At 42.8% G+C, this 27,585-nt stretch overlaps 1 protein-coding gene across 1 annotated transcript; it reads left to right on the top strand.

The window, feature by feature from the left end:
- Nucleotides 1–2,867: 2,867 nt before the first annotated feature.
- Nucleotides 2,868–10,405, top strand: LOC147422340 (aconitate hydratase, cytoplasmic-like). The gene is made up of 19 exons (XM_086503679.1): nt 2,868–3,492; nt 5,128–5,232; nt 5,314–5,474; nt 5,583–5,861; nt 6,182–6,343; nt 6,421–6,565; nt 6,665–6,807; nt 6,899–6,955; nt 7,036–7,115; nt 7,196–7,271; nt 7,362–7,547; nt 7,633–7,700; nt 7,788–7,906; nt 7,987–8,108; nt 8,190–8,292; nt 8,876–9,351; nt 9,449–9,547; nt 9,665–9,907; nt 9,991–10,405. Exons 1-19 carry the CDS (start codon nt 3,243–3,245, stop codon nt 10,051–10,053), a joined length of 2,937 nt encoding a protein of 978 aa, XP_086359805.1. The 5' UTR covers nt 2,868–3,242; the 3' UTR covers nt 10,054–10,405.
- Nucleotides 10,406–27,585: the final 17,180 nt, after the last annotated feature.

The raw sequence follows: 27,585 nt of genomic DNA, 5'->3' as shown, positions 1-27,585 counted from the left end.
GTTGTCAATATTCATTCTACTCTCTTTATTATTGTCAGCCACGCTAACTGAACTTATGTATATGCTACTTTGTGCTTTGGTACCCTCAGAAACCTTAGTTGCTACTCTTCTTTACCTTTGAAAATTAGCTCTCAAGCAGCCACACCCGTGGTTTAGAGACTGTTGATTGCAAAGAGTAGTGGAGAGGGTTTAACATTGCTCGATTGATTATGGTTCCTGTTGAGCTTGCTAGTAGCTCAATAATGATTAAGCCAAAGGCAAGCCCCAATAGACTCTATTATTAAGTCTATATTTTCCAATGCTATACCTCAAACTAAGTCCTTTTCAACCAAGATAATAGATCCCAATTACCCTCTTGCAATGAACATGTCCAACCTTTCATGGACAACTTAAGGACCTCTCTTCTTAAGCAAGAAAAGAGAAACCAATAGCTCTGATACCAATGTAATGGATTATGACTATGACATGGATAATAGCGGAATTTAAATAACCATAGTGAGCATTTCCTTTCAGAGGGTTCTTTAAGGAGCATAAGAAGAGTACTTGATTAAAAGCAGCAAAATGAACATTACACCTAATTAGCTTGGCATGAACAATACTTGTAAAATACACAGAGAAAGGATTAGAGAAATTGACAACAATTGAGGATCGGATTTACATGGAGCCGGTCACCCCTCCAAAAGTCTTTTGTATTATAGATTCTCCCATGTAGAGAGACTTGGTACAATACAAGATTTGTGTTCCTTGAAACCTCGTTGGTGCAATGAAGATGAAAAGCTTCATGCACCAAGATTATGCCCTTAACTATCTTACCAAAGCATTAAATTGTCCTTGGCCTTAGTCCCAAGACCTCAAACACCTTCAAAGATGGAGAGAGCTAGCAGGGAATGAGGGTAGCGAAGAGGAAGAAGAAGTAACATACGAGAAAGAAATAGTCTCCTCACTTTGTATTACTCTTGTAGCTTATCATAGAATAGTAGCATATTAATGGAGATGAAGAAGATGGCAAGCATGCACTTTGGAGCATGGCTCTTGGTTGGATTTGCATTCCATAGCCAAGAGTTGTTGGTGTAGGCTCTCAACTTCTCAAGCTTGGAGAAGGAGATGGTGTTCTTGTACAACACACTATGAGAATAATGAGAGTGTGTGTGGAGAGGGTATATGGTCAAGCTACCCCCCTCCTTGCTTGGGTCAACCCCTCTTCCTAGCTCTAATTTCAAGATGATTGGACCTTAACTCTTGTTCCCATTTATTTCCCCACATTAAATGATTACTACAATGTGAGAAAATTGTTTGGCTTAGTTAGATATTAGATTTTATGGCACATACACCAAATACAATGTTTCACTTTAATATGCACAATACGTGTGGAAACTGCAACACTGTCTGAGCTTCCGACAACACCAAAATGGGGGATTTATAGAAATTTAATCTTTCAAGTTCTTACATGTGAATGCACTATAACTCCAAAATGAAGGCCAAAACAGTCCCAAAATGGAAATTAGTTGCACAGTTTTGTCCACTAGCGATGTTGTGTCCCCTATCTAGCCTTGGCGATAATAAATGTAGGTGAGAAGTCATCTAAGTGTACCATGCATAGAGCATGATATCTCAACATGTAGAGCCACACAAGCTGGACCAGGGGTGTGCTGCACGGTCTTATGCAATATCATAGAAACTCCTTTGCGGCTTCAAACATCACAAAACCACTTGTGACAAAAGATATTTCATGAAAATCCTTTGCATGGTAGGAACTGAGGTGCATTGATGCGCAAGAGCATCGGATATTGGCATAGGGGTGTGTTGTGGGCTTATGCAATATCATAAAAACTTCCTTTGCGGTTTCAAACATCACTTGTGTACAAAAGACATCCCATGCAAATCCTTTGCATGGTAGGAACCGAGTTGTGTTGATATGCATGAGCATCAGATATTGCCATATGTGAGCAAAGTTCAAATGCATGCATTAAATGATGTATAAGAGGATGGGACTTATTGTAGTGCACCATGTAGATGCATTTGACACATACCAATACTAGTGGGCAAAAGATAGGGCACCAAAGATTGCCAACTAGCAAGGGCAAAAGATCATTGCAAATTAATTGATGCATGTGCATTGGATAAGAGGGCCAATCAAATTGAAACCCACAAGTTGAGAAGCCAAAAATAATGATGTAGGAGGAAAAGAGCAAGTCTTTTGTTAAAGATATGTTTCTGAGTGCATGCACTAACCCCACACCACTGAATCCATTCAAAACAAGTGCGTCCTAGTTAGGATACATCCTAAACCAAGTTGTACGTCATAATCGTCCAAAGATCTTTTGGCTAGAAAATTGCATGCCAAATCTCCCTCTATGGCCTTGCATGCCAAAAAGGAAGGTGCCACTGCTGAGCCTCAAGATTATACTGGTCGACTGCTGAGCATGTCACAACTGAGCGACGAGCACTCACGAGCAAGAAGGAAACAAGTAATGGAAGGGGGGATATCCTTGTCCATACGTGACACAGGTGAGAGTCAAGGGATTGACGGTGCAGACAAGTCTACGTAGGCGCATCGGGATTGACAAGATATCAAGTTCACGAGTCAGAGCTCCAATCACACCCTGATTTGCCTGAGGCTACTGGGCTATCTAAGAGTGCCACACACATTTGTTGCTCAACTACTATTCAGCTTTGATTATATGCATATGTGGCTTTTGTCGGATGATGTGGCCACTCATAAGCCCTGTTCTAAAGAAGGGGCGAAAATATATAGCAAGGTTTTATTATGTGCATAGTGCGTGTGCACGACACGTTCTGATGAGGCCAAGTGTGAATGTATTGAGATGCGCCACCCCGGAAATGATTGCCACGCAAGCATAGGCTTTGGTTTCTTCTTGCCTTTCAACCTTCTCAGGAAGTGGTGGCCAAGCTCCAAAAGACAATTTCGCCGAGTGGGCAGCGGAATCAAGATCTATATTAGGCTGTCAACGTTAGGGCTTTACCGTCTGCAATTCTGCCTCGTGCGGCGAGGTCATCAGCTAGGTCATCCGCTTGGGTTAGGTGGAGAAAGCAGGAAGAAGACGCATCTCTGCGCAAAATTCGTGGAGACCCGATTAATTTTGCCTTAGCAACTCCACAAAAAAGCGAAAAAAAGCAAATGAGGTTCCCCTCTCCTTGATTGGGGTGTGGCTTTATGTTCCTGATTAAAAAAGAAATTTCACCTCCCTCTTACACAAATCCGCTAATTTGGGCAGAAAAGCATGCATATATCTTCTCTGATTCGAGGAGCGATAAGCACCCACACCCCTTTGTCTTGTAGAGCAGCCTCCTGTGCAGGCCCTCTTGTGCAGCAGCGGGGGTTTGTACTTATTGGAAGCGTCGGCAACACCAACCGCCCTCTATTACCAGAATCAGCGTTCCGCAAGCTCCCTTTTGCCGCCTCGCCAGTTAGAGCATCTGCTGTCTCTATTTCTCCTCTTCAACGTCTTTCTAGGAGCCTTGCAACAATGGGTAACTATACGCAGGGCCCTTAAGCTTTCTGATTTTGGAGATGTCTTGTAGGATAGTTTAAAGAAGTGATTTTGAAAGCTTCAGAAGAAAACAAGTGGGATCGTTGTTTGTTATGACATCCTCAATAGTTTTTCTGCAACGATCTGCTTCAGTCCTACTCGTTGTCGACCATTTAAACATACTTGTATGCTTTTTCAGTGTAGGTTTAGAATCGTGTGAGATCTGGGTCATCTTAGGATTCGTTCCTTATAACTTTTACTGTTCTCTCGTGGGCGGAGCAAACTTCAGTGACAGTGGGGTTGTGTGTGTGGCAGTAAAAAATTTGATGTATTTTACACCGCAGATTAATCTTAGTCCGAAGGCCCCAAATGTAAAGATCTAGGCACCCACCTCCTTAGCTGTCCTTTTCCTCACATAGTCGATGATGGCACTGCTGCCATGATATATAGCTCACTCAGCTAGAATACAAAGAATCCAAGGAAAGGTGAATTGTGAGTGGGTTTCTGGCACTGCTCTTTTCATAGACCACACTTTTGTAGGTAGCATGCTTCTGGATACAGTAAAATGTATTCTCGTTGTCGTGCGAAAACCAGAAAATGAGTCTAATCTCTGATGATCGTATGTTTATAGCTGACCTGTTGGTCACCTGTAGGCTGTGTAGAATGGGGTTTGAGTTGGGTTGGGTGAAGAGTAGGTCACTGTTCTTATGCTTGTGAATTTGAAATGGGCAGATAAGCACTGATTATTGTAATGCTACTTGGCATTCCTATGCAGCAAAGTTCAAGACAAACTTTTGGATTACGTCCCAATCCCTGCATGCAATAAGTTGAGACTAGGCCCTACGTATTGTCTGCTTTCAACTCCCAACTTTTTTTTGATGATACTTTGAAGGTTTCATCGGTTAACATGGGTATATTTGTTCTGCTTCAGTCAACTGTAGTGACTCAATCTCTAAGATTTAGTAGAAAGCTCTGACGTTGCCAGCAGGTGTATGACATCCCACTTTAGTATTTACTGATGTAGTTTGATGGTTGATAGTCTTGTGCAGATGGCCTGACCAATAGAATTTGTAGACCAATACAATTGATATTAGTTCCTGGGATCTTTTTGGGTTATGCCAAAAAGTTCTGTTACATAGCTTTTCTTGATACTTGCAAACAGCATATGGTGCTTCCAATTGAGCTGAATGCCTCAGTGCTACAAGGTCATAAGCTTTAGTGATCGTCATGCTTTGTTGATTTCGGTGAACCAGCTGAACATTCTCCCAAGCTATGGACACTGTTCATGTGTATGTAGTGCGAGAGCATATGTGATACATGATTGATGCCATTTATGGGGATGTTATAATGCCGATGGGTATGTTATCTTGTTGATGTCCAAGCCTTGAACTAGCACTTTCCCGTAAGGGTGAAGTCGGGGCTTTTACTCTCGGATTTGCCAAGGTATATGTTGGTGACCTGTGAGACTTTTGCAAACTTTTCTGCAAACTTTTCTTGTCATGAGTTGTCATCATCGTTTACAATTGCTGAAGAGTTTCATATGTGCCATATTCCAGTGATTATCAGCTCCGTCATTTGATTGCGTAAAAGTTCATGACAGAGCCTGGTTGGCCTAACTCTTATGCTTCTATTGCAGCTTCGGAAAATCCATTCAAGTATACTTTGACGGACTTGCCAAAGCAGGAGGGTGGGAGCTTTGGAAAATATTACAGTCTTCCTGCATTGAAGGATCCTCGTATAGGTAATTTTAGTGAGCTCAATGTTGTTTGGATATAAGCAAATTGGCTTGGTAATGACACAACAATGTGCTCTTTGACTTTAGATTCTCTCCCTTACTCCATCAAAATTTTGTTGGAGTCTGCTGTTCGGAACTGCGACAATTTTCAAGTAAACAAAGATGATGTGGAGAAAATTCTTGATTGGGAAAATACTGCTCCTAAACTAGTTGAAATACCTTTTAAACCTGCCAGAGTCATACTTCAGGTGGGTCTTGCACATCAATGGCCAATCATGCATAATCAGTCACATTGAAAGTCGAGGCCACTTGTTGATGTTTACAGGACGTAACTGGTCAATGCCTATGGCTTGCAGGACTTTACAGGAGTTCCAGCTGTTGTGGATCTTGCTGCCATGCGTGATGCTATTAAAAGGCTTGGAGGAGATGCAAATAAGATAAATCCGTTGGTCCCTGTAGATCTTGTCATAGACCACTCTGTTCAAGTGGATGTTGCACGGGCAGAGAATGCTCTGCAAGCAAACATGCAGTATGAATTTAACCGGAACAAAGAGCGGTTCGCTTTTTTGAAATGGGGCTCAACGGCTTTCAAAAATATGCTGGTTGTGCCCCCAGGCTCTGGTATAGTACATCAGGTATTGTAGCAGTGCAATTTTCACCTTCAAACCATACCATGAACATGATGCCTTCTTGAAGATAGTACTTTAAGTCCAGTCTGAAGAGATGTGCATTGGTACATGGAAAATCTGGAAGCAATTTTGTTTTGTTGTTTGAAGTTATTTGTCTGTTTGCCATACTGATGTAATAGTGTTCACATACATTCCGAGGTGTCTTTTAGAGATTAGAGGTGAAAACGAGAGTGGCTTAGTGGCTCCATTTCTGTGTTCACCGACAATGTTCATGACTTTCTTCACACCATCAGCATGCAGTAATTTCTAGTTTTGATGTTTTGCAGGTGAACTTAGAGTACCTTGGCCGAGTTGTTTTCAACAGTGATGGCATTCTTTACCCTGACAGTCTGGTAGGTACAGACTCGCATACCACCATGATAGATGGGCTTGGTGTGGCAGGCTGGGGGGTTGGTGGCATTGAAGCAGAGGCCACAATGCTTGGTCAAGTAAGGGTTTACAGTTGCTCTTTTTAAGAACAAGTGATTTCTCTTCAATTTGTATCAGTCTTTGTTGTTCTGTGCAGCCCATGAGTATGGTTCTTCCAGGCGTTGTTGGTTTTAAACTGACTGGGAAGATGCGAACAGGGGTGACAGCAACCGACTTAGTCCTTACTATCACCCAAATGCTCAGAAAGCATGGTGTGGTTGGCAAGTTTGTGGAATTTCATGGTTAGAATATGATTCATGTGGCATGTGCTACTTTCTATTCAGACCATTCTTTAGTGTTTATTTATTTTTTCATATAAATCATATAATTGCTTTGTACAGGTCAGGGCATGTCTGCTTTATCGTTAGCAGACCGTGCAACGATTGCGAACATGTCCCCTGAATATGGAGCGACCATGGGCTTTTTCCCTGTTGATCATGTGACACTACAGTATCTCCGATTGACGGGAAGAGATGAAGAGAGAGTGAGTCTTTTTTAGTGCTAAAATTGCTCGATTCTTTTCGTTGGTAATATGTGCAAGAGGGCTTAATTCTTAATTTTTTGTCTTTGTGCAGGTGAAGATGATTGAAGCATACTTGCGCGCCAACAAGATGTTCATTGATTACAGTGAGGTGAGATTGTGTAAGTGCACAGAGAGCTGTGATTCTATTACTTGTCCTGCTTATTAATGGTCTGCTATTTCAAACAACAGCCTAAAAAAGAGAAGACATATTCTTCATACCTGGAGCTAGACCTTGATACAGTGGAGCCTTCCCTCTCTGGTCCTAAAAGGTATGATCTCTAAATTAACAGAAATGTCTGCCCATGTTTTGACACTGCATTGTGGGCATTGATTTTATTTTATGTTGAAGGCCTCATGATCGAGTTTCATTGAAGAACATGAAGGAGGATTGGCAAGCCTGTCTGGATAATAAAGTTGGCTTTAAGGTAGTACCAAGATCTCGGCCTTTTCCATACCATTTTAATAATCACTTAAGTTGTGGCATATATTGAAATGGGCTAGTTCTTCATTTTTAGGGATTTTCTATACCAAAAGAGGTGCAGGGTGTAGTGTCGGAATTCTCGTATCATGGAAAACCAGCAGAGTTAAGGCACGGTGATGTTGTAATTGCAGCTATCACGAGCTGCACAAATACTTCAAATCCAAGTGTCATGTTGGGAGCAGGCCTCGTTGCAAAGAAAGCATATGAATTAGGCCTAGAGGTGTTGGCCTTTCATTGACTTTGATTTTGATATACCTCCCATTCAAGCTGGCAAAGAGTCCTCATTTTTGTGAACTATGGAACAGGTCAAGCCTTGGATTAAGACAAGCTTAGCACCTGGCTCTGGAGTTGTGACAAAATATCTTCATGAAAGGTTAAGATTCCTGTATGTCTAGCTGTGCAATTCGACAGAAGATTATGTTGCTCCAATCTGATGTTTGTTTCTTTTGTCCACTTGCAGTGGCTTGAACAAGTATTTAGACCTCCAAGGGTTTAGCTTAGTTGGTTATGGTTGTACCACTTGCATTGGCAACTCAGGAGAGATTGATGAAGCAGTGGCAGAAGCAATCACTGAGAAAGGTTAAGTATTGCACGCAATTGGTACCACTGCTTAATTGAGTTCATAATTGTGTTAACATATGCCAGCACACATTATGTAGACATTGTTGCTGCTGCTGTACTGTCTGGAAACCGCAATTTTGAGGGCAGAGTGCACCCATTAACGCGAGCCAACTATCTTGCTTCTCCGCCTCTTGTTGTTGCGTATGCACTCGCTGGAACTGTAAGTTCTCTTCCCTTTTTGAACTTCCATGTTCAGGAATTGAAGTGATTTTATTTGGTAACCTATATTCTGGCAATGCAGGTCAATATTGACTTTGAAAGGGAAGCAATTGGTGTTGGCAAAGGTGGAAAGGAAGTGTTCCTCAGGGACATCTGGCCAACAAATGAGGAAATTGCAAAGGTAGGTTCCTAAAACTAGATCATAGATTTTCCATACGTGAACCATATGTCAATAGCTTATGGGTATGGAAGCCTTGGAGTCGAACCATACGTGACCCTAATTTTATACTAAGAAATACAGAGTAAATCTGTAATTTCAGATTTATTCAAAGCCACTTTGAGTAAAAACATCGATGAAGATTGAAGTAGATGTGCCAAACTTTTAATTCTAAAAAGTTGAGACTCAAGAGCTTCAAAGTCGAAAGTAGAATATTGACAGAAGAGACCAAAAGCGTCCATTGATAATAGATCAAAATAAACAAGACCAAGAACGTGAACTCCTGAATGAACATGAATAGCATTTCGAACTTCAAAATTAGAAATCGTACACGTAGGTTCCCAAAGCTAACGTTAAAACTTGGGGGTTTGATTTTATTAGCCTGCTTTTTTTTAAAAAGAACTTTTGGTCAAGTATGTTTAAACATATCATATGGGTATGATATTCTTCGTTTCATACGTCTGTCAACCATACGGGTCTGAACTCCAACTATGAACTAGATTATAAATGCAAAATTTTTCTGCTCTCTGCATCTTTATTTGCACAGGTAGTTGAATCTTCAGTCTTACCGGAGATGTTCAAGTCTACGTACAAATCTATCACGAAGGGCAACACCATGTGGAATGAGTTACATGCCCCTAGTGGTGCCCTCTACTCTTGGGATCCTAAGTCTACCTATGTACACGATCCTCCTTTCTTCAAGACCATGACTCTCGATCCTCCTGGTGCCCATGGTGTCAAAGATGCTTATTGTCTACTAAACTTTGGAGATAGCATAACAACCGACCACATCTCTCCGGCTGGGAACATTCACAAGGACAGTCCAGCGGCCAAGTATCTGATGGAGAGAGGGGTGGACAGGAAAGACTTCAATTCTTATGGTAGCCGCCGTGGTAACGACGAAGTGATGGCGAGGGGAACTTTTGCAAACATTCGAATTGTCAACAAGTTCTTGAAGGGTGAAGTAGGACCAAAGACAATTCATGTGCCTTCTGGAGAGAAGCTTTATGTGTATGATGCGGCTGTGGTGAGCCTTACATTCATTTCATTTACTTGCATTTGCAACATGATGGATGTTATTTTTCTCAATTTGGGCATGTTTTAACCTTAATGGCCATGTGCAGAAATACAAAGAAGCAGGTGCAGAGACTATAATTTTAGCAGGAGCTGAATATGGTAGTGGAAGCTCCAGAGATTGGGCTGCTAAGGGTCCCTACCTCCAGGTAACTTATCTATACCTTGCCAGGTTGAAGGAAGATTGTTTATGGGTTTTTATCATGTTACCTGATGCTATTGTGGGTTGTCATGGTTTATTAAAATTGTTCTTGATGGGTGTTCAGGGTGTTAAAGCGGTTATTGCAAAGAGTTTTGAGCGCATTCATCGCAGCAATCTTGTCGGCATGGGAATCATTCCTCTCTGCTTCAAGGCAGGCCAAGATGCAGATTCTCTGGGCTTGACAGGCTATGAGAGATACACTATTGACCTGCCCTCAGACATCAAGTCCATCACTCCAGGGCAAGATGTTGAAGTGAAAACCGATAATGGGAAGAGTTTCACTTGTACTCTGCGATTCGACACACAGGTACTACACATATTTACATGTCTGATGCAATGGGCGTTTCAGGTTTCACTTCTTGACTTACGGGTTTCGTTTATTTCTTGCAGGTTGAACTGACCTACTTTGAACATGGTGGAATTCTTCAGTATGTGCTTAGGCAACTCATTTAAGCGAGAGAATCCCAGTCATCCTTGTTAACTTTTAGTCGCGCAGGAGCTTTTGAGGACCAATTTTTGATTGATATTAGCAGTCATGTCTAGGTAGTGATGGACCTTAACTGGCCAGGTGAAAATAGCTTGAGAGGAAATAAGAAGCTCCTATCAGCATCTGATTTATGTAAATTCTGCCATGGCATGAGGCTCAAGGCAAGCCCAGGGACACAATAACCGCTATTATGGGCCATGATGGCTTTGAATAAGGGAGGTTCTCATTGTTCAACAGGTTATAGCAGCACCGCCCCTGGAAGTCTGTACATCTGTTCTGATTTGAAATATATATTTTCCAACTGAGAGCTTTCAAGCAGTCAGGGTCTTACTGTCCTAATAATGAGTGGTATCATAGTATTATGTTTTAGCTGTTTTGGTCTATAGATTACTTAGCTTCCCATCAAGATTCCCCCCACCCCCCCCTCGTTCGCCCCCCCTTGTACTGTGTTTTTTTAAAATGGCATCCTGGACATCTCAGCCCCTTATCCGATGACTTTTTATAAAGCCACCTACTTTGAACCCCTTTTCTTCTCTTAAATTATGTTCACAAAGTTTTGACATGTCATGCGACCTCAAGTCCAAGCTTTGGAGCTATGGAGGATTAAAGTTGCATAGCTCTGATACCATATTGTGAATCACCGAGTAGCCTAAGACTGGTGAACGACCTCTTGTGATCGATGGCCTTCAATAAGACGTCATTCACCAAGTCTAGGCTAGTTGGTGATTCACAAGCAGCGATGTGGCACTTATTGACAAGCCGTATCTGATGGTTCATAATGGCTCCCAATAGTTACATGCTTTGCCTCATGTAGGTACTATTTTAGTGGATATTATGTGTACTAGTCTCTTTTTAACAGATTTTGATAACTACTTGGCTACATGAGTAAGACCAGCTTTGACGTATCTACAAGCCTCTCAGTTGTACACAACTGGTGCATTATCAGTCAACCATGTAGCACATGAGAAGCCTTTTTTAATGGTTGAGAAGGTGACAAGTGGATAATTTTGAGGTGGTAACAGGTGGAAACTAGGAGATGTCACGTAAAAAAAGTGTACCTGTAGGGCAGGTTCAATAGGTCTTTTACATTTGGGTATCATCTAAGTACAAACTAGGAAGGGAAAATAGTGTTGTAATATTGAAAAATTTCAAGATACCTCTCTCTCTCTCTCTCTCTCTCTCTTCTGCCCTCACGCGCTCTGCTGCTGCCAGCGGCTGCCTGCGCGCTGTTACACGCAGGCCCCCCCCCCCCCCCCCCCCCCCCCCCCCCCCCCAGCGCCGCTCTCCTCCGCCTTGCACCCTCTGCCCTTGCGCACCCGCACCCCTTGCCCCCCCCCCCCCCCCCCCCCCCCCCCCCCACCCGCGCCCCCCGCTCCCCCTCTCTATAGTGATAGGCCCCCCTTGTCCCCTCTCTCTATCGCGTTGCCCCCCCCCCCCCCCGCTATCGCTTTACATTTTACATTTTAACCCTTTAACCCTATCGCCTATCGCCCCCCCCTTTTTAACTCTCGCCTAAACTCTTTACATTTTCTGCATTGTAACGTTTATCGCCTATCCCCCCCCCCCCGCCCCCCCCCCCCCCCCCTCCCCCCCCTTTCTCTCTCTCTCTCTCTCTCTCTCCCGTACTCTATCTCTATTGCTTCCTTTTAACTCTATTTTTATAACTTTATCGCCCGTACTCTCTCTCTCTCTCTCTCTCTCTCTCTCTCTCTCTCTCTCTCTCTCGTACTCTATCATTGCCCCTCCCTTGCCATACCTCCTCGCGTTCCCCCACTCGCCCAGCCATCGCGCTCGTTGTTAGTGTGGGTGCACACGTGCGTTTAGTGACTCCTTTTCGGACGGCAATCAAGCATGAGGAAGCTGAACGATAAAGTGACCCCCCTAGAGGATGCCATTCAAAAGTGCAAAAAGGAAATGACGGAGACCATTACCAAGATGAACCGCAATCTCTTGGGCACAATAAACATGCTCGAAGGACGCGTGCTGATCCAAGAGAGCAAGATAAATACGCTGGAAAACCGAGTGATGACTCAAGATGAAGAGATTGTGTCACTCAAGAAAGATCTCGCCGAAGCACGATCAAGAAACACACTGGAAGAGGGCGAACTGCAACCCTCCGTAATCGAAGAAATTAACACGAACAAGGAGCAAGTACGGGCCATCAAAGAGAGAGAAGAGCAACACAAAGAAATGACGATTTCTTGGGTGGATGTTCTTACCAAAACTCAACAGAAGGCGGATGAAGCCGAGAAATGGATCAAGGTGGCCAAGAAAGGAAAAGGCAAGGAGATAACGCCCACGTCCACACCCACTATCATTAATCAGACACTAGAGGAGGAGCAAAGAAGACGGGTGTGCGCTTTACATGTGAGAATTTGCGATCTTAAAGACAAAGGCAATGTGGATGAAGAAGTAAAAGAACTCACAGCCTTGATGGGGGTTTATGAGTCGACGCACACAAGGGCATGGAGAGTAGGCAATATAAAGAAAAATGGAAGCAGTGGAGAAACCTCAAAAGAAAGAGTGCTCATCCTCCGTTTTCCCTCCATGGAAGCGAAGAAGTCCTTCTTGAAGAAAAGACCAACTCTTAAAGAGACTGACATCTTTCTCGGAGATGATCTCACCCTCTCGCAGATCGCTCATATGCAGGAGGTAATGCCGGAGATTAGAGCGGCAAGGTTTAAAGGCAAGATTGCCTTTTACCGAGATGGAAAAGTGGTAATACTAGATCGGTGCTCCACATGACAGTGCGAGACTTATGGGACCACACTCAAAGTGGCTTCCTGGAACTGTAATGGATCTATGCGTCTTTATGTGGGTGCTTTTGAGGATAGCTTTACCGGAAGAGATATCATCTTTTACTCTGAGACACACCAGGCCCCTGGGCAATCCATGGCTCACATCAGTGGATACAGGTGGGAGACAGCTTACAGACAGGAGACACGCTCAGAGCACAGAGGACGGGGCTCGGGGGGAGTGGCAATGTTATTTAGAGAGGATCTGCAGCCATTGATACATATAGCCTGCAGGGATGAGCAGGCTAGGTACATGTGGGTGAGATTGAAAGCAGAGACAGACAGATATCTCTACCTTGCTATTTGGTACTTTCCCCCGAGTACATCAGTTTATGCATCACCCAGAGGACAGTCCCCTTTCTCTATTTTGGATGATGACATATGGGAGTTCTCTAGGGATGGTGACATTATCATCCTAGGGGACTTCAATGCTAGGATTGCCCATCACCAGGCAGTGTTCTATGATACTTCAGAGGAGATGCTTAGAGAGCTAGATGTTGTAGAGACCGGCCTGTCCATACTATCACAAGATGTGGAATATACTGAGTATGGGCGACACATGATAGACATGGGCACCGCACATGGATTGGCCATCTTGAACGGCCTACAAAGATTTCCTGCTTCCCACACAGACATGGAGCCAGCACAGTGGACTATGTCATGGCACAGCCGAATCTCATCTCTAGTATCCAGGATCTCACAGTTGGGGCCCAGACCGGTTGGGGTGGTAGTGGATCATGCTCTGGTGTCGATGACCATCTCCTTCCAATTCAGTGTAGCACACAGGCCACGCGTAGCAGCCCCTACTCGCTACACCTTCACATGGGAGACGGATTCTGTATACATGGACGGGATCTACAGACGCCTATGCACTGAGGGCTCGGGGCGACCTCTAGAGGAGCTAACTACTATACTGACACAGACATTACATGATGCAGCAGCAGAGGCATACCCACACACCCAGCCTGAGCAGAGCCGTCGATCAGGGAGCATGCCTCAGAACAGCTGGTACGATGAGGAGTGCCGCCAGACTAGAGCCAGACTTCAGAGGGAGGTGCTTTTGGGGGACGTCACTCACAGACAGTCACAGATTGACTTCCGACGCCTAGTGCGGCGGAAGAAGAGGGCTTTTTTGGCTCGAGCAGGATCTATACCAGCTATTCTTGAGTCAGGACTCGCGTGAGGCGTGGGGGCTCTTTCATGAGTAGTCCCCGCCCTTGCTATTTCCTCCACAGAGACCTGGGGTCAGTACGCATTATCTTTGTACACAGTACCTAGACAGCCACCCCTCCCCAACCCCCTCGATCCATGCCCACACACATGTGCTTTTTTCACCGCTTAGATGGTGAAGAAAGCTATTGACAGGATGAGGACTGGGAGAGCATACGATCATGATGGCTTAGTCGCTGAGCATTTCATGCATGCCAAAGACCTACTAGCAAAGCTTCTAGCAGTTATTTTTAACCGTGCCATGTGTGAGGGCCTACCGGACTCTTGGAGCCTATCTACGATCATACCTATCTTCAAGTCAGGAGACCCCATGGAGCCTGGGAATTATCGCACTTTCATGATTGGACACACACTGGCACGGTTGTATGCATCCACTCTTGAGCAACAGCTGAGTAGATGAGCAGAGAGGGAAGGAATACGTGCAGCTGGGCAGGCAGGGTTCAGGAGAGGCTTCTCTACTCTTGACACTCAGGGCCATCATCGAGGAAGGCAGATCTCATGGGAGACGGATCTATTGTAGCTTTGTGGACTTCCGCAAATATTTTGACACAATACCCAGAGCTAGATTGATGCGCAGATTACAGGAAATGGGAGTACCCACAGAGCTCATTTGGGGGATCATGGCATTGTACAGATCAGTAGTAGGGCATGTACGCACCCCTGAGGGACTTTCTACACCGGTTCACTCCACTATTGGGGTGAAGCAGGGTTGCCCGCTCTCTCCTACCTTTTTCGGTATGTATGCGGATGAGGTTTCTGACTACATTGAGAGCGATGGGGATAGAGGTGCACAATTGGCAGGGACATGGATTCCACTTTTGTTATATGCTAATGATGTAGTGTTGATCTCCGAATCTCCAGAGGGAATGCAATGTCAACTGAATGCTTTGCATAGGTTTGCCCATGAAAGTGGTTTGTCTGTCAACCTTGGTAAAACCAAGGTTATGGTGTTTAATACCACCGCACAGTGGATCAGGAGGTCAACACCTACATTCACATACGGCCAAGAGACTGTGGAGTACACAAATGCTTACACTTACCTTGGAGTGGTTTTTAGCGGACCTGCATTCTCACTCAGAAGAGCAGTAGAGACCAGACTGACTAGAGCCCACGCAACACTGGGTAGATTAGAGAAGATGTGTTCGCAGGTTCACTTTCAGGAGCCCCGGACGAAGCTTTGGCTCTTTGACACTTTGGTGGCTTCAGCATTGCTCTATGGAGCTGAGATATGGGGACCTTCATTGGATCACCGCGGGAGGCCGGGTCGCACAGATGGATGGGGGAACATGGAGAAACCTCTCGTCTCTATGGTCTCGCGGCTCATTAGAGCCAAGGCATCAGTACCACGGGCCATTATCCGAGCAGAGCTAGCGGCCCCCCCACTAGTGGTGGAGGCGCTCACCAGATCAGTCTCCTTCATAAACCGCACATGGGAACTTCCTAGAGACATATATGCTCGCATAGCACTTGAGTCCTCTCGACAGTTAGCCATACAAGGAGATACAACATGTTGGTATGGGGAGATGGCATCATGGTTTCAGGCGCATGGGTTCAACATAGACAGGCTGCCACCATTCCAGTACTCATTGGATGCACCATCTCTCACTCTTACACAGTCAGAGATCACCAAGCTCATTTGCCAAGACCTGACCAGCTAGACACCAGGAGGACATGGATACAACCAGCATAGGAATTGGGCCGAAAATGGCTTTCTACAGAGACCACCTTCTCCAGCTTACGGAAGATGGTTTTGTGACGAGACCCAGATACATGGATACCCACTTGTCTCATGGGATATGATGTGCTATTGGCCAGTTACGCACATCTTCTCACCAGCTGCTGCAGATTGAGACTGGGAGATACAGCGGAGTACCAGCAGAGGCCAAGACATGCCCCTTGTGTGACATGGAGCCTGAGACAGAGCTGCATTATACATGCCGCTGCCCCGTCTACTACGAGATACGAGGCCGCTTCCATTGCTTGTTCAAAGAGGGTTTTGGACAACTCTCAAGAGTCATGGGATACGAAGATCAGAGAGGCCTGGGTTTGTTCTTGCTCGAGCTGCGCAGACACAGAGATAGCCTGATGAATGGCGAGGCTAGCCAGTCTCAAAGACGGATCACAGACTTCTTCAGAGCAGACACGGGACAGCTGCAAGCGCCACTCCCATAGCAGAGCTCCCCCTCGTCTCACACCAAAGGCACACTGATCGATCGAGCGATTGAACTGGGAAAATCTAGGCGCCCACGACTGCAGAGGACTACACATCATTGACGGAGGCTACTTCAGAAGATTCGGAGCACGCTGGCCAGGCATGCACAATGCCCGGTTAGACTACTAACCATGGAGGAGATTGATGAGATCCGCCAACGACTGATGCTAGATCTCTTGTGATTCAGCTATCCCAGCAAGCCGCCCATTTTTGCTTAGTTCACATCGACCAATCTAGGATCCATCTTTGTTTTGTACTGTTGTTATTTTGTTACTCCGACTTTGTATTAGATCCACCACCTTGTAACTTTCTGGTCTCATAGGTCACTATGGCCTTTTGAAGACGTTAATATAACATTTCATTTCATTTCATTTTCTCTCTCTCTCTCTCTCTCTCTCTCTCTCTCTAACTTGCATAACTTTAAAGAAAACCCAATAGTTTTCTGATTCCCTCGCCACCACCCCCCTCACCTCCATTCTCCCATTTGTGCCCTAGCTGTGTGCAGCTCACTACAACATCAAACCTTCCTGCATCAGTTGGCTCGCAGCCTTCACGTTGTCCAGGCTCTATCAGGCCTTGCTTAAGCTGACTGAGCTGAGGCTCATGGAGAAGAGAGAGAGTATGAGAGACACACTACCCCACCCATCTTGCTTCCTATATATATATATATATATATATATATATATATATATATATATATATATATATATATATATATATATATATATATATATATATATATATATATATATATATATATATATATATATAGAGAGAGAGAGAGAGAGAGAGAGAGAGAGAGAGAACCACGTGGTCAAACCTTCGCCGTCACCTTCTACCCCATATGACCACCTTGGCCTATATCTCACACGGGCATGGGAGGAGATGGGATCTACGGTGGGATGATTGAGGACCGTAGATCCCGTGCCTCCGTGGACAATGTAAACTCGGGAAAAATGTAAACTCGGGTACCCGAGTTTACTTCGCCCCTCCCCCCCCGCCCCACGGGATTGAACCCACAACCTAGGGTTTGAGGGCCATGCGGCCTATCCACCACGCCCGTGCACGTCACTGTGGAATAGTATCGGAGCTCGCAAAAGTAAACTCGGGTATTTTTGTAAACTCGGGTACCCGAGTTTACAAAAATATCCGAGTTTACTTTTGCGACAAGATCTACGGTGCGCGCCTAATGTCGGGGCCCAAAAGTGATGGGAGCCTTTGATCCCATCTCCCATGCCCGTGTTAGATATAGCTGAGGTACGACCACCCTGTTCCCTTACTCCCCTTCGAATTTCTTCAAACCATCATCCACTCATTCGGCTTTTTCACGACTTTCCTAAAATCGTACCAGACATACAAGTTGTCATTTTCCTTTCAATGACCTCATCCTTCCAAGTGAACCATTTTATGATTCCCAACAATTTTGAAAGGCTATCAAACCTGCTTTTTATTTCATTGCTTCCCCAATGGGTTTAAAGAGGTTTCTATTTTTCTGAAAAGAAAACATTGGACACTTCTAAATAAGAGAAAATGCTTCTATAAGCCACAATCTTATAGCTAAAACACAACTAGTTAGAAGTAATTAGAAAGAGGAAGGTCTTCACGAAGAATGGTCCTTTTCTTTTACTATAAGAATTTTTCCTCTTCTCAATTCATTAAACCTAGTACATCTCCTTGGGGTTCACCTGTTCTCTTTCAGAAGAAAGATGGATTACTTTGTGATGTATTGAGTATGGAGCCAAGGCATGTGTTATGAGAAGAAGCGAGAAAAATCACTCGTAGGAAAACCAATTATGCATACTCAGCTCGTCGGAATATATTGGTTGGACAATGGCCAAAAAGTGGTTGGAAAAATATCGGTAGAGGTAGACACATGGCTAGTGGCTAGTGGAAGATGTTCAATGGTCGAATTTTGAATGGATGCGCCTACTTGTGTGGGCACATCTACACATGGACGATTGCCTCTCATGTGAGAGGGCATCCCATAGAGGCTCCTTTACATCTATAAATGGAAATCTCATCTACTGCTTCAACTACCTTTCGAACCCTTCTAATAGGCATTTATGGTGAAATTCTTGGGATGGACTGGTTAACTAGCCATGATGTGCATATTCATTGTGCACAAGGAAGCCTATCATTTATTGACAATCACGTCCAAGAAGTATCGGTTCAAGGAATGAATGGATGGATGATAGAAGGTTCATTTGGTCAAAGCAAATCATCTTTGAAAGGTTTTCGTTGCAAAGGCCAACATATTTTTGTACTCAAAACTTAACAAGGTAGAAGAGCAATCTTTTGATCCTAAACCAATGTGGATACAAGAATATTTTGATGTATTTCTTGAAGAAAGAACCAAAATCCATCATTTCTATAGTGGAACTTGAGATCAAGACCATTCCGGGGAGAGAACTAGTAAAAAAAAAGCCCTATAAAGTGTCATTCTCAGAAGCGATAAGAGGGTAAGGAGAAAATTCAACACCTTACCGCGAGCAAAGATCATTAAACTTAGTACATCTCCTTGGGTGCATCTCCTCTCTTTCAAAAGAAGAAAGATGGATCATTTTGGTGATGCATTGATTATCGAGGTCTTAACCATATAAGTATCATATTTTTCATATAGATTGTTGAGTATGAAGCATTAATTATCTTTGTGATTTTTAATTCTAGAAATGCATATTTGTAGGGCCCATGTTATGAGAAGAATCCATCGTGCGTGAGAAAGATCATAAGTCGAAAAATAAAAAATTCATACCCGGCTCACCAAAATATAACGGACGCTTGATGGCCAAAAAGTCGTTGAAAAACCACTGGTAGACACATGGTCGGTGGATGGTGGGCGGTGTTCAATGGTCAGTGGACGAATTTTAATTGGACGTGTCTGTACATGGACACATCTACACATGAACTGTTGCCTCTCATGTGAGAGGGTAGCCCATAGAGGCTTCTTTGCATCTATAAAAGGAGGTCTCCTCTACACATGAAAAGTAAAAGCGAGAAGAAGCAAGATGTACAAGGTAGGGAGAGAATAAGGAGGGATGACCATTAAGGGTTTCTAAGCCCTTTGTGAATCAATTTAAGTTTGAAGTGTACAACCATAAAGTGGCTACTTTCCCATGGATGTAGCCCACACTTGGGTGAACCACATATATCTTGTGTTCTCTCTCTCTCTCTCTCTCTCTCTCTCTCTCTCTCTCTCTCTCTCTCTCTCTCGTGTATGTTATGTCTCTCTATGAGAGACTAGGGACTAGCACATGCAACTCTCCACCCAACCATGCCTGATATAGGCCCTTGACATGCTAGATATAGGCTCCCTTGTACTACATGTGTGTGCTGGCTCTCGGCCCTGGCCTGTCTTAACCTAAGCCTAACACTACTTCCCCCTTGGAGAAGCGTTTTCGTCCTCAAAAACAAAAGTGATGATATTTTCATAAGAACACTAATGTTTTGCACAGTGACACCCTTCACGGAATCTAGTTGTCCATTTGACCAGAACACAGTTCAGTAGAAGGTTCAATGAAATGAAGAAGAACATCTTGATCTTCCACATTGTTGTCCCTCTGCAACCGTTTGTGTAACTGGTCTATAACCAACATAATGTGTACACTCTATTTATAACTCACTAGAGTACTTTAAATGAGTTTCCACAACTACCTTTTCTCACTTTCCATGAAACTAACATGCTCATATAACTCATCAACAAAGATTAAGTCCTTGACTTCTGATCATCACATTAGCCATAATTGGTGATCGAGGTTGAGAACCTGACCAAAACATGAAGGGACTAAACCTAGTCGCAACATGATTTGCCTCATGGTAAGCAAACTCCAACTAGAAAGATAACCTTTCCAATTGGATTTCTTTGTGCTAAATACACACTTAGCATATCCTTTAGCACAAGATTAACATTTGTAATTTGCCTATCCATTTCTGGATGATTGGCATTGTTGGTGTTTCTGAACCATTTACAGACACTGTTCGTAAAAAATGATTGGTAAACTACGATCACAATTCCTTACAACATTGTTGAGTAATCAACAATGTTATGGACAACCAACTTGTTAACTTTAGAGATTGGAAAAGTGGATTGAATAAACCGTATAAAGTTTTGTCAATTGATATACAAGCACCCACATCAAGCCATGACCTCTGATGGTGATTAGTAGACCCACATGAATCTCATAGTAATATTGTACATATAGTGCGAAATGCTTTCAAAGTTATCAATTTCATGAACTTGCATGCTGCTCCAAAATAGCCTTTGCTAACACTAGAACTCATAACACCTAGTGTGTGCATTTAGCAAAAACAGATCAAAACATGCATTCCATAACCATCCTTATCGATGCATCTGACTAATTTTACGCTCACAAACCATAGGGAAAAACTAAATACTTTCCTGTGCAATTATGTGAAAGCTGTTCTAACATAGTTGGACCATAATAGAATGTGAAAATTAAACACATCTAGGGGCCAACGATAAAAAATATTTATGAACAAATAAACAACCATCCCAACCATTAAAGTTGTTCAATAATATTTGTAGCTGAACAAGTCTTACTAGGTATTCAACAATTTTTTGCCACTAAAATTGTTCGTGATACGACGTGCTCAAAATGGTCTAAAAAATGGATCTGACCAATACCAAGGAACATTGTCGCGACACATAATTGAAATAATAGGCACCACTGTCAGACCAGAGACTCATATTCTTCACATTTGGAATATGTCTCATATAAAGATATCCAAAAAATGGCATCCTCAAGTACGAGATATACTTGTGTGTGGAGGTAGCTATACTCACTCAACAACATGAGTGAGAGGAACCTCATAAACCTTGCTTCACACCAGCTAAATCGAACTCCATGGAGTTCCTAGACCATGTTGCACCCTTGTGACTAGCCAAAGGAAAACCTACCATGTAGGTCCATAATTGCAAGGTGTAGGAATATATATGGTACACTACTATTCCAATATGCTTTGCTCCTACATCACCTTGTCATGCGTCTGAAGAGCGAAATGGATGAAAGCATTGTATCATACATACTCTACTTGGAAAATTCAATCAAAGTATACTCTATGCTTACTTGGAAACCAAATCATATGCTTACTTCAAGGTTGAAAATAGCGCTCACTTACCTCGAGGCAAGTGCACTGTCCAAACCTGAAAGGGACTTGGAAGGTACATTACCAAAATCCACCCTAAAAGACATAGTATGTCTTTGACTTGTGAAACACTAAATGAAGGACTAGTAAAAATAAATGAATATTGAACTGGTAACCTTGGATGTTTCCTTAGCAATCCAAACCCCTTGGTTAGATTGGAAACTTCTTAAACTAGCAGTTAACGATGATCGACACAGTCTACTGTGTACAAAAGCGATTGTAATCAACTCATGAACTTGAACCTATCCACTACCCCTTGGTAGATTGAGGACGTCTTTCTTTGAAAGTATAACTGTGAAGAGGCTGTTCCATGACTCTCAACACTTATGGAGTGATTGTGTATTAGCTGAGACATACCCCTGAAAATACCACTCCTACATACACAATCAATGCTACAACTAAGCAACATATCTTCTCAAGGTGGAATCTTATTCACAAGTGGATCCTATAATTATATCTCTCCATTGAATAGAAGGAAAATATTCCCAACACCCCAAAGAAGATAATCATACTAGATTTTCTTGGGTGTTTAAACAAGAGATTTACCTGCTTTGAAGCTCTCTTAATCTATTCATGTCATCCCATGAATTAGTTTCTTGATAGGGAGGCCATGCCTAATTGCTATCCACAGAAATCATCATCCTTATTGATTGCACCTTGTGCATAGAGCCAATGATAGTAGACACATACAATGATCACAAGCAAATATACCAGCTTCAACTCTTCCTAGACAAAGTAGCTAATGTTATAGCGGAAGCATAAAAAATTACTCAGTGGAATGATTCCAACGTAATGGCACACCATGCATGCATATCGAAAAAAATAGAGTCATAAGACCTTTGCTTCAATAACGGTCTCAACAGTGTGAGCCGATGCAATATGTGCTTTGCACAATTTATACTGGCATGAATACATCATAGTTTGACGTTGCCAAATGTAAAATGTGAGCTTATATCCTTATACTACCAATTCACTAAACCTGTGTGCCATTATCCTTGATCTTAAGTCAAGGGATAGTACTTTGATATGGAGTAGAAGACTTGCTTCTCATTAAGTCTATCAAAGAACTTTGCTTTTCACAACGGAGAAATATTTTTCAAATAAAAGTTAATAACAAAAATACAAGAAGAACTTAAAATTGTCTAGCATTGTTGCCTCTCTGAGACGAGTTGCCTTTGCTTGAATCTGGATCATAGCATGTATGCTGATAAATTTAAAGTTTTCACATGTACTTGCATGCCCTCTTGGCTTGGTTCATACCGAGCACTAGTGAAAAAGCATTCAAAAATGTTGCAAAGTTTCCCCCACATGATGATAGCATATTCCAAACTTTCAAAGCTTCTATGCAATATGCATGAAATTGAGGCCTTGCTTCGCACACATCAAAAGATAAGACAATATGGAGCCTGTGATTATAGCTAACAAATACTCCTACTGACAAACAGATGTCAATGCAAAAGAAAATTGACCTGGTCGAGTTTTCACAGACAATTGGCCTTGCTGAATCGTGCATCTTATTGAGAATCATAAACGCTCCTTAGATTGCCCAATGTTGATAGTAGATAGCTCAAAAAACTTAGGTATGAAACTGCAAAATGTTGCTTGAGCAAAGTTTTTGCTTGCAAAGCCGACAACTTGCTTGAATCACCCCATGGTGTCGTAATCTGTGTTGAATTTAGCTCGTAGCCGTGCTTTCAACAAATTTTTATGGCTGACCGGCCGTCCTTCTGCACTTCTTGGAGGCACAAACTTTAAAGGTTATGAAATTTGTAATACTTTAGTTTGTTTGCACAAGCCATGCTCGTGAGTATCTTTGTATAGAGCCATGCTCCCTAGTTAAAACATGATCGATGTATCGCGGCCGATCTTATGGCATGGTCGTACTGGATAGAGTTTTAAGAAAATTGACCCCGTCGATTCTCGACCTTGTCGAGTAGAATGTTGTATTGGAAGCATAAAAATACCTACAATAATTGCATGGACAAAGCATACCTAGGTTGCACAATACTCATTTGCATGCAACCGTTACCGATTACCCTTGAAAGCCCATCAAATCTTGCTGGTCGACAATGGGTTGATCATGATTGTTTTTGAATGCATCTAGTTCATAAAATATTTCCTAGGAGCCTTGCCCTAGCAAAAGTCAAACCCTAAATTTTGAGTTAAATAGAGAGATATCTTTGGCTGCTTCTTGAACACGGCTAGGAGCTGGCCAACATCTTGCACTCTTCATCTAGGCTAGCAACAGATCTTGCCTTTGCATCATCAAAGGCGTGTATGTTCATCATGTTTGGACAACTCTGCAAAATTTGGAGAGTACAAACATTAAACTTAATTCCATAGTTACCCATATTAATGGCTTTTCATCGTAGCCAGAGTAGATGCCTTAGTTCGTAGCCAACTCTTTCTTTGCCAATCCCATAATTTGTCAGTTTGAGCTTCCCAAATTTTGAACCAATGCTCAACAAGCCTTTTCTTGCCGGTAATTGATCACTTGATGCGATCACTATCCTCAGTTCTAGGCTTGTATGTACGATTTTAAAGTGAGAGATCCACGATCAGGTATCCCAATAATTTTTTGCAATTCTTCTCTCCTAGGCTGGGCTTGAAACCGGCGCATAACATGAGGGGCTTGCTATGAAGTTTTATAGCCTTCAAAATTTCTAACTCAGAATCTGCCTATGGATCCCTACCATAGGCTATGGCCCTTATATGGAGAGGGTGCACAAAATAGAGTGCCCCTTCGCTAAAAATATGAAAAAAAAACTCTCAATGATGGCGACAAGCTACCAAATGACAGTGCAAGAAGAATTTCCAATGCAATGTCCTGAATTTCTAATCTCATGCATGCGTTCATGAAGCATTTTTTCTTCAAGGCGGCCTGCAAACATGTTTGGGAGCCTTGCCAAATTCTGTACATCTCAACTCACCCATTCCTCCATGCAAGGGGTTGTTCCTGTGTTCCCTTCTCCTCTCTTGATCTCCACCAAGAATCCCTCTTTCTCGTGGCTATTCAAGCACCACGAAGGGAGAGAGAGAGAGAGAGAGAGAGAGAGAGAGAGAGAGAGAGAGAGAGAGAGAGAGAGAGAGAGATAATCCCTGCACCCGACCTTGCACCACCATCCTTGCAAGAGGCTTGCTACCCACAACCACTAGCTCACCATGAAGGACACACACACACACACACACACACACACACACACACACACACACACACACACACACACACACACACAGATAGATAGATAGATAGATAGAGAGAGAGAGAGAGAGAGAGAGAGAGAGAGAGAGAGAGAGAGAAGAGATTCAACGTCCAAGTCCTCCACTCCTCCACTCCTCCATGACTCCCTTGCCCCCGAGCTCTAATACCAATATGAGAGACTGGGGACTAGCACATGCAACTCTCCATCCAACCATTCCTAATAAGGCCCTTGGCCTACTATTTATAGGCTCCCTTGTGCTACATGTGTGTCCTGGACCTTGGCACTAGCCCGTCTTACCCTAGGCCTGGAATTCTCTCCATCAAGTACACCACTCTAATTGCTACTTAGTGACCTATTAATCCTAATATAGATGAGAGGCTTGATCGTCTACATGGATCCAAGATGTTCACCAAAATTGATCATCACTCAAGCTATTGTTAAATCCGAATTCAAAAAGATGCAAGATATGAAGTATTGGATGACTGTCTTGGTATTCTTTGATGATATCTTGGTCTATTCCAAAGAAGAAGAAGAGCATGAAGCTCATGTTAAAAAAGTATTAGGGATGCTATGCCAGCACAAGATCTTTGCAAAAATAAGTGTACATTTTTCAGTCCTAAAGTCACTTTTTTAGGCTTTGTCATTTCACCTCAAGGGGTATCAATTGACTGAGAAAATCAAAGATAGTTTGGAATGGCACGACCTCCCTCACAAAGCAAAGCCAGTGGATTTCTAGGAACCACATGATAGTATAGGACTTTTTAAAAGGAGTATGCTCTCAAAACGGAACCATTGATTGATCTTTTGCTGAAGAACAATTCCAAAATCTATCCGCAAGATGAGCATGAAGCCCGTTTTACGCAACTCAAAGAGTATACGATCTCAAGTACTATTCAAACTTTCATAGTGCACCCAAGAGTTCGAGGTAATGCATATGCTAGTAATATTGCCTTTGGAGGTGTTTTGACACAAGACGAATGACCTATAGCTTATAGTTCTCAAAAGCTCAGGATACATGAGGTTAACTATGTCACTCGTGACTTAGAGTTACTTGTAGTCATGCATGCTCTCAAGCTTTGGAGGCATTATCTCTTTGGTCAAAAGTTTCAATAGTAATTGATCACAAGAGCTTAAAGTGGATCTTCACCCAACCTAACCTCAATATTTGACAATGAAGATGGATAGAACTATTGCAAGAATATGATATTGACCTCAAATTCACACCAAGGAAGGACAATATTGTAGTAGATGCCCTAAGTCGCAAAGCGTTTCTAAGAGCTATTTACATGGCCAACAATCCTATTTTAGACAAGGTTACAAATGCTGATGTGAAGGATGAAGAATATCAAAAGTATATTTCAATCTTACACAGTGAGAATGTATCCAAGCCTCTACATTATACTCTTGAGAATGAACGACTTTATTATAGGAATTGTAAAGTGTGTCGTGCTCTGTATAGTGGGTGCTCCTCAATGCAATATGAGTGAAAACTCACTCCAACATAAAGAAAACACATTATAAAAGATACGGACTTTGCATGGCTCTTGTAAGGAATCCTAATTTTTAAGGATAAATGCTAATATTGTGTAGGGTTAAGGGGACAAGAACATTCAAGAAGCTAAATTTGAATAGTCTTTTCTAGCCCTTTTTTTAGGCACATGTAGGATGTGGACCTAAGAGTTCACTTTCTCTTTCTAGCCTTTTGAAAGTGAAGGGAGTAAAGGAGTGTGGCCACATCGACAAAAACATGTGTCACTAAGGGCTAAAAATTGGTTATTTTTCAAAAAAGTTAACTTTACTTTCTTTTGACTTAAAACTCCCCCCCAACATTTATGCATATAGAAAAAATTATTTTTTGACCTACAAGCACTAACCGTCCACTTTTTCAAAAATCTTTTCCCCCCAAAAAAAACCTTTGTTCTCTCCTCCTCTCCCTCTCCTCTCTCTCCCTACCCCCCTTCTCTCCTCCTCCTCCCCTTTGTGTCTCTCTCCCACCTTGCCCCCTTCTCTCCTCCCCCCCCCCCCTCTCTCTTTTTATCCTTTGCTTCCTCACACGTCAGCTGCCATGGTGCTCACGAACATCACAAATTGTATGCCTCCACCACCACATACTCTGAACACCAAAAGCGTACATATTTGCTTGTCCATGGAGTTTGCAACGAAGGCCACACATGAGGGTGAGTAGAAGTCATCAAAGGAATGTCGCACTGTCGGTGAGATGAATGTCGACATTTTGGTGGATGGCCATTTGTACTGTAACATTTAATAGCCTAGTAACTTGTGTGTAGCGGAGAATAGCATGAACATAGTGAGCTATTCATTAGAATAGATTCCTAATGAGATTAACAAGAGTGCTTGGGTGGAGAAAGCAACAAAAAGCATAACACCTAGTTAGATAGCATGAACAATACTTCAAAAGAGAGAGAAATTAAGCAATTGACAACAGTTGAGGACCGGATTTGCATGGAGCCGGTCCCCCCTCCAAAAGGCTTTGTATTATGGTTTCTCCCATCAAGAGAGACATTTTACAATACAATTTCTTGTGTTCCTTCAATACTAGCTAGTGCAATAAAGATGGAAACTTCATGCACTAAGCAAAACACTTATCAAACACAACATCAATTCCCTCACGGTCTCATACCCAAGACCTCACACACCTTCAAAGATGGTGAGAGCTAGCGGGGTATGACAGTAGATGAGAGGAAGAAGGAGTATTCTTACGAGAAAGATGCACATCTCCTCACATAATCACTCATATTAGCATAGCTTAGCTTAGTAATTAGCATGGTAGAGGAGATGAACATGCATTGAATCTTGGCTCTTGGTTGGATTTGCATCACAAAGCCAAGAGTTGTTGGTGTAGGCCTCCCTTCTCACAAGCTTGGAGTAGGTGAT

This window comes from Adiantum capillus-veneris, chromosome 27, assembly GCF_014529385.1.
Source record: "Adiantum capillus-veneris isolate H3 chromosome 27, ASM1452938v2, whole genome shotgun sequence".
NCBI classification, from domain to species: Eukaryota; Viridiplantae; Streptophyta; class Polypodiopsida; order Polypodiales; family Pteridaceae; genus Adiantum; species Adiantum capillus-veneris.
The sequence above is the reverse complement of the archived record's forward strand: the minus strand, read 5'-3'. Positions and strand labels throughout refer to the sequence as shown.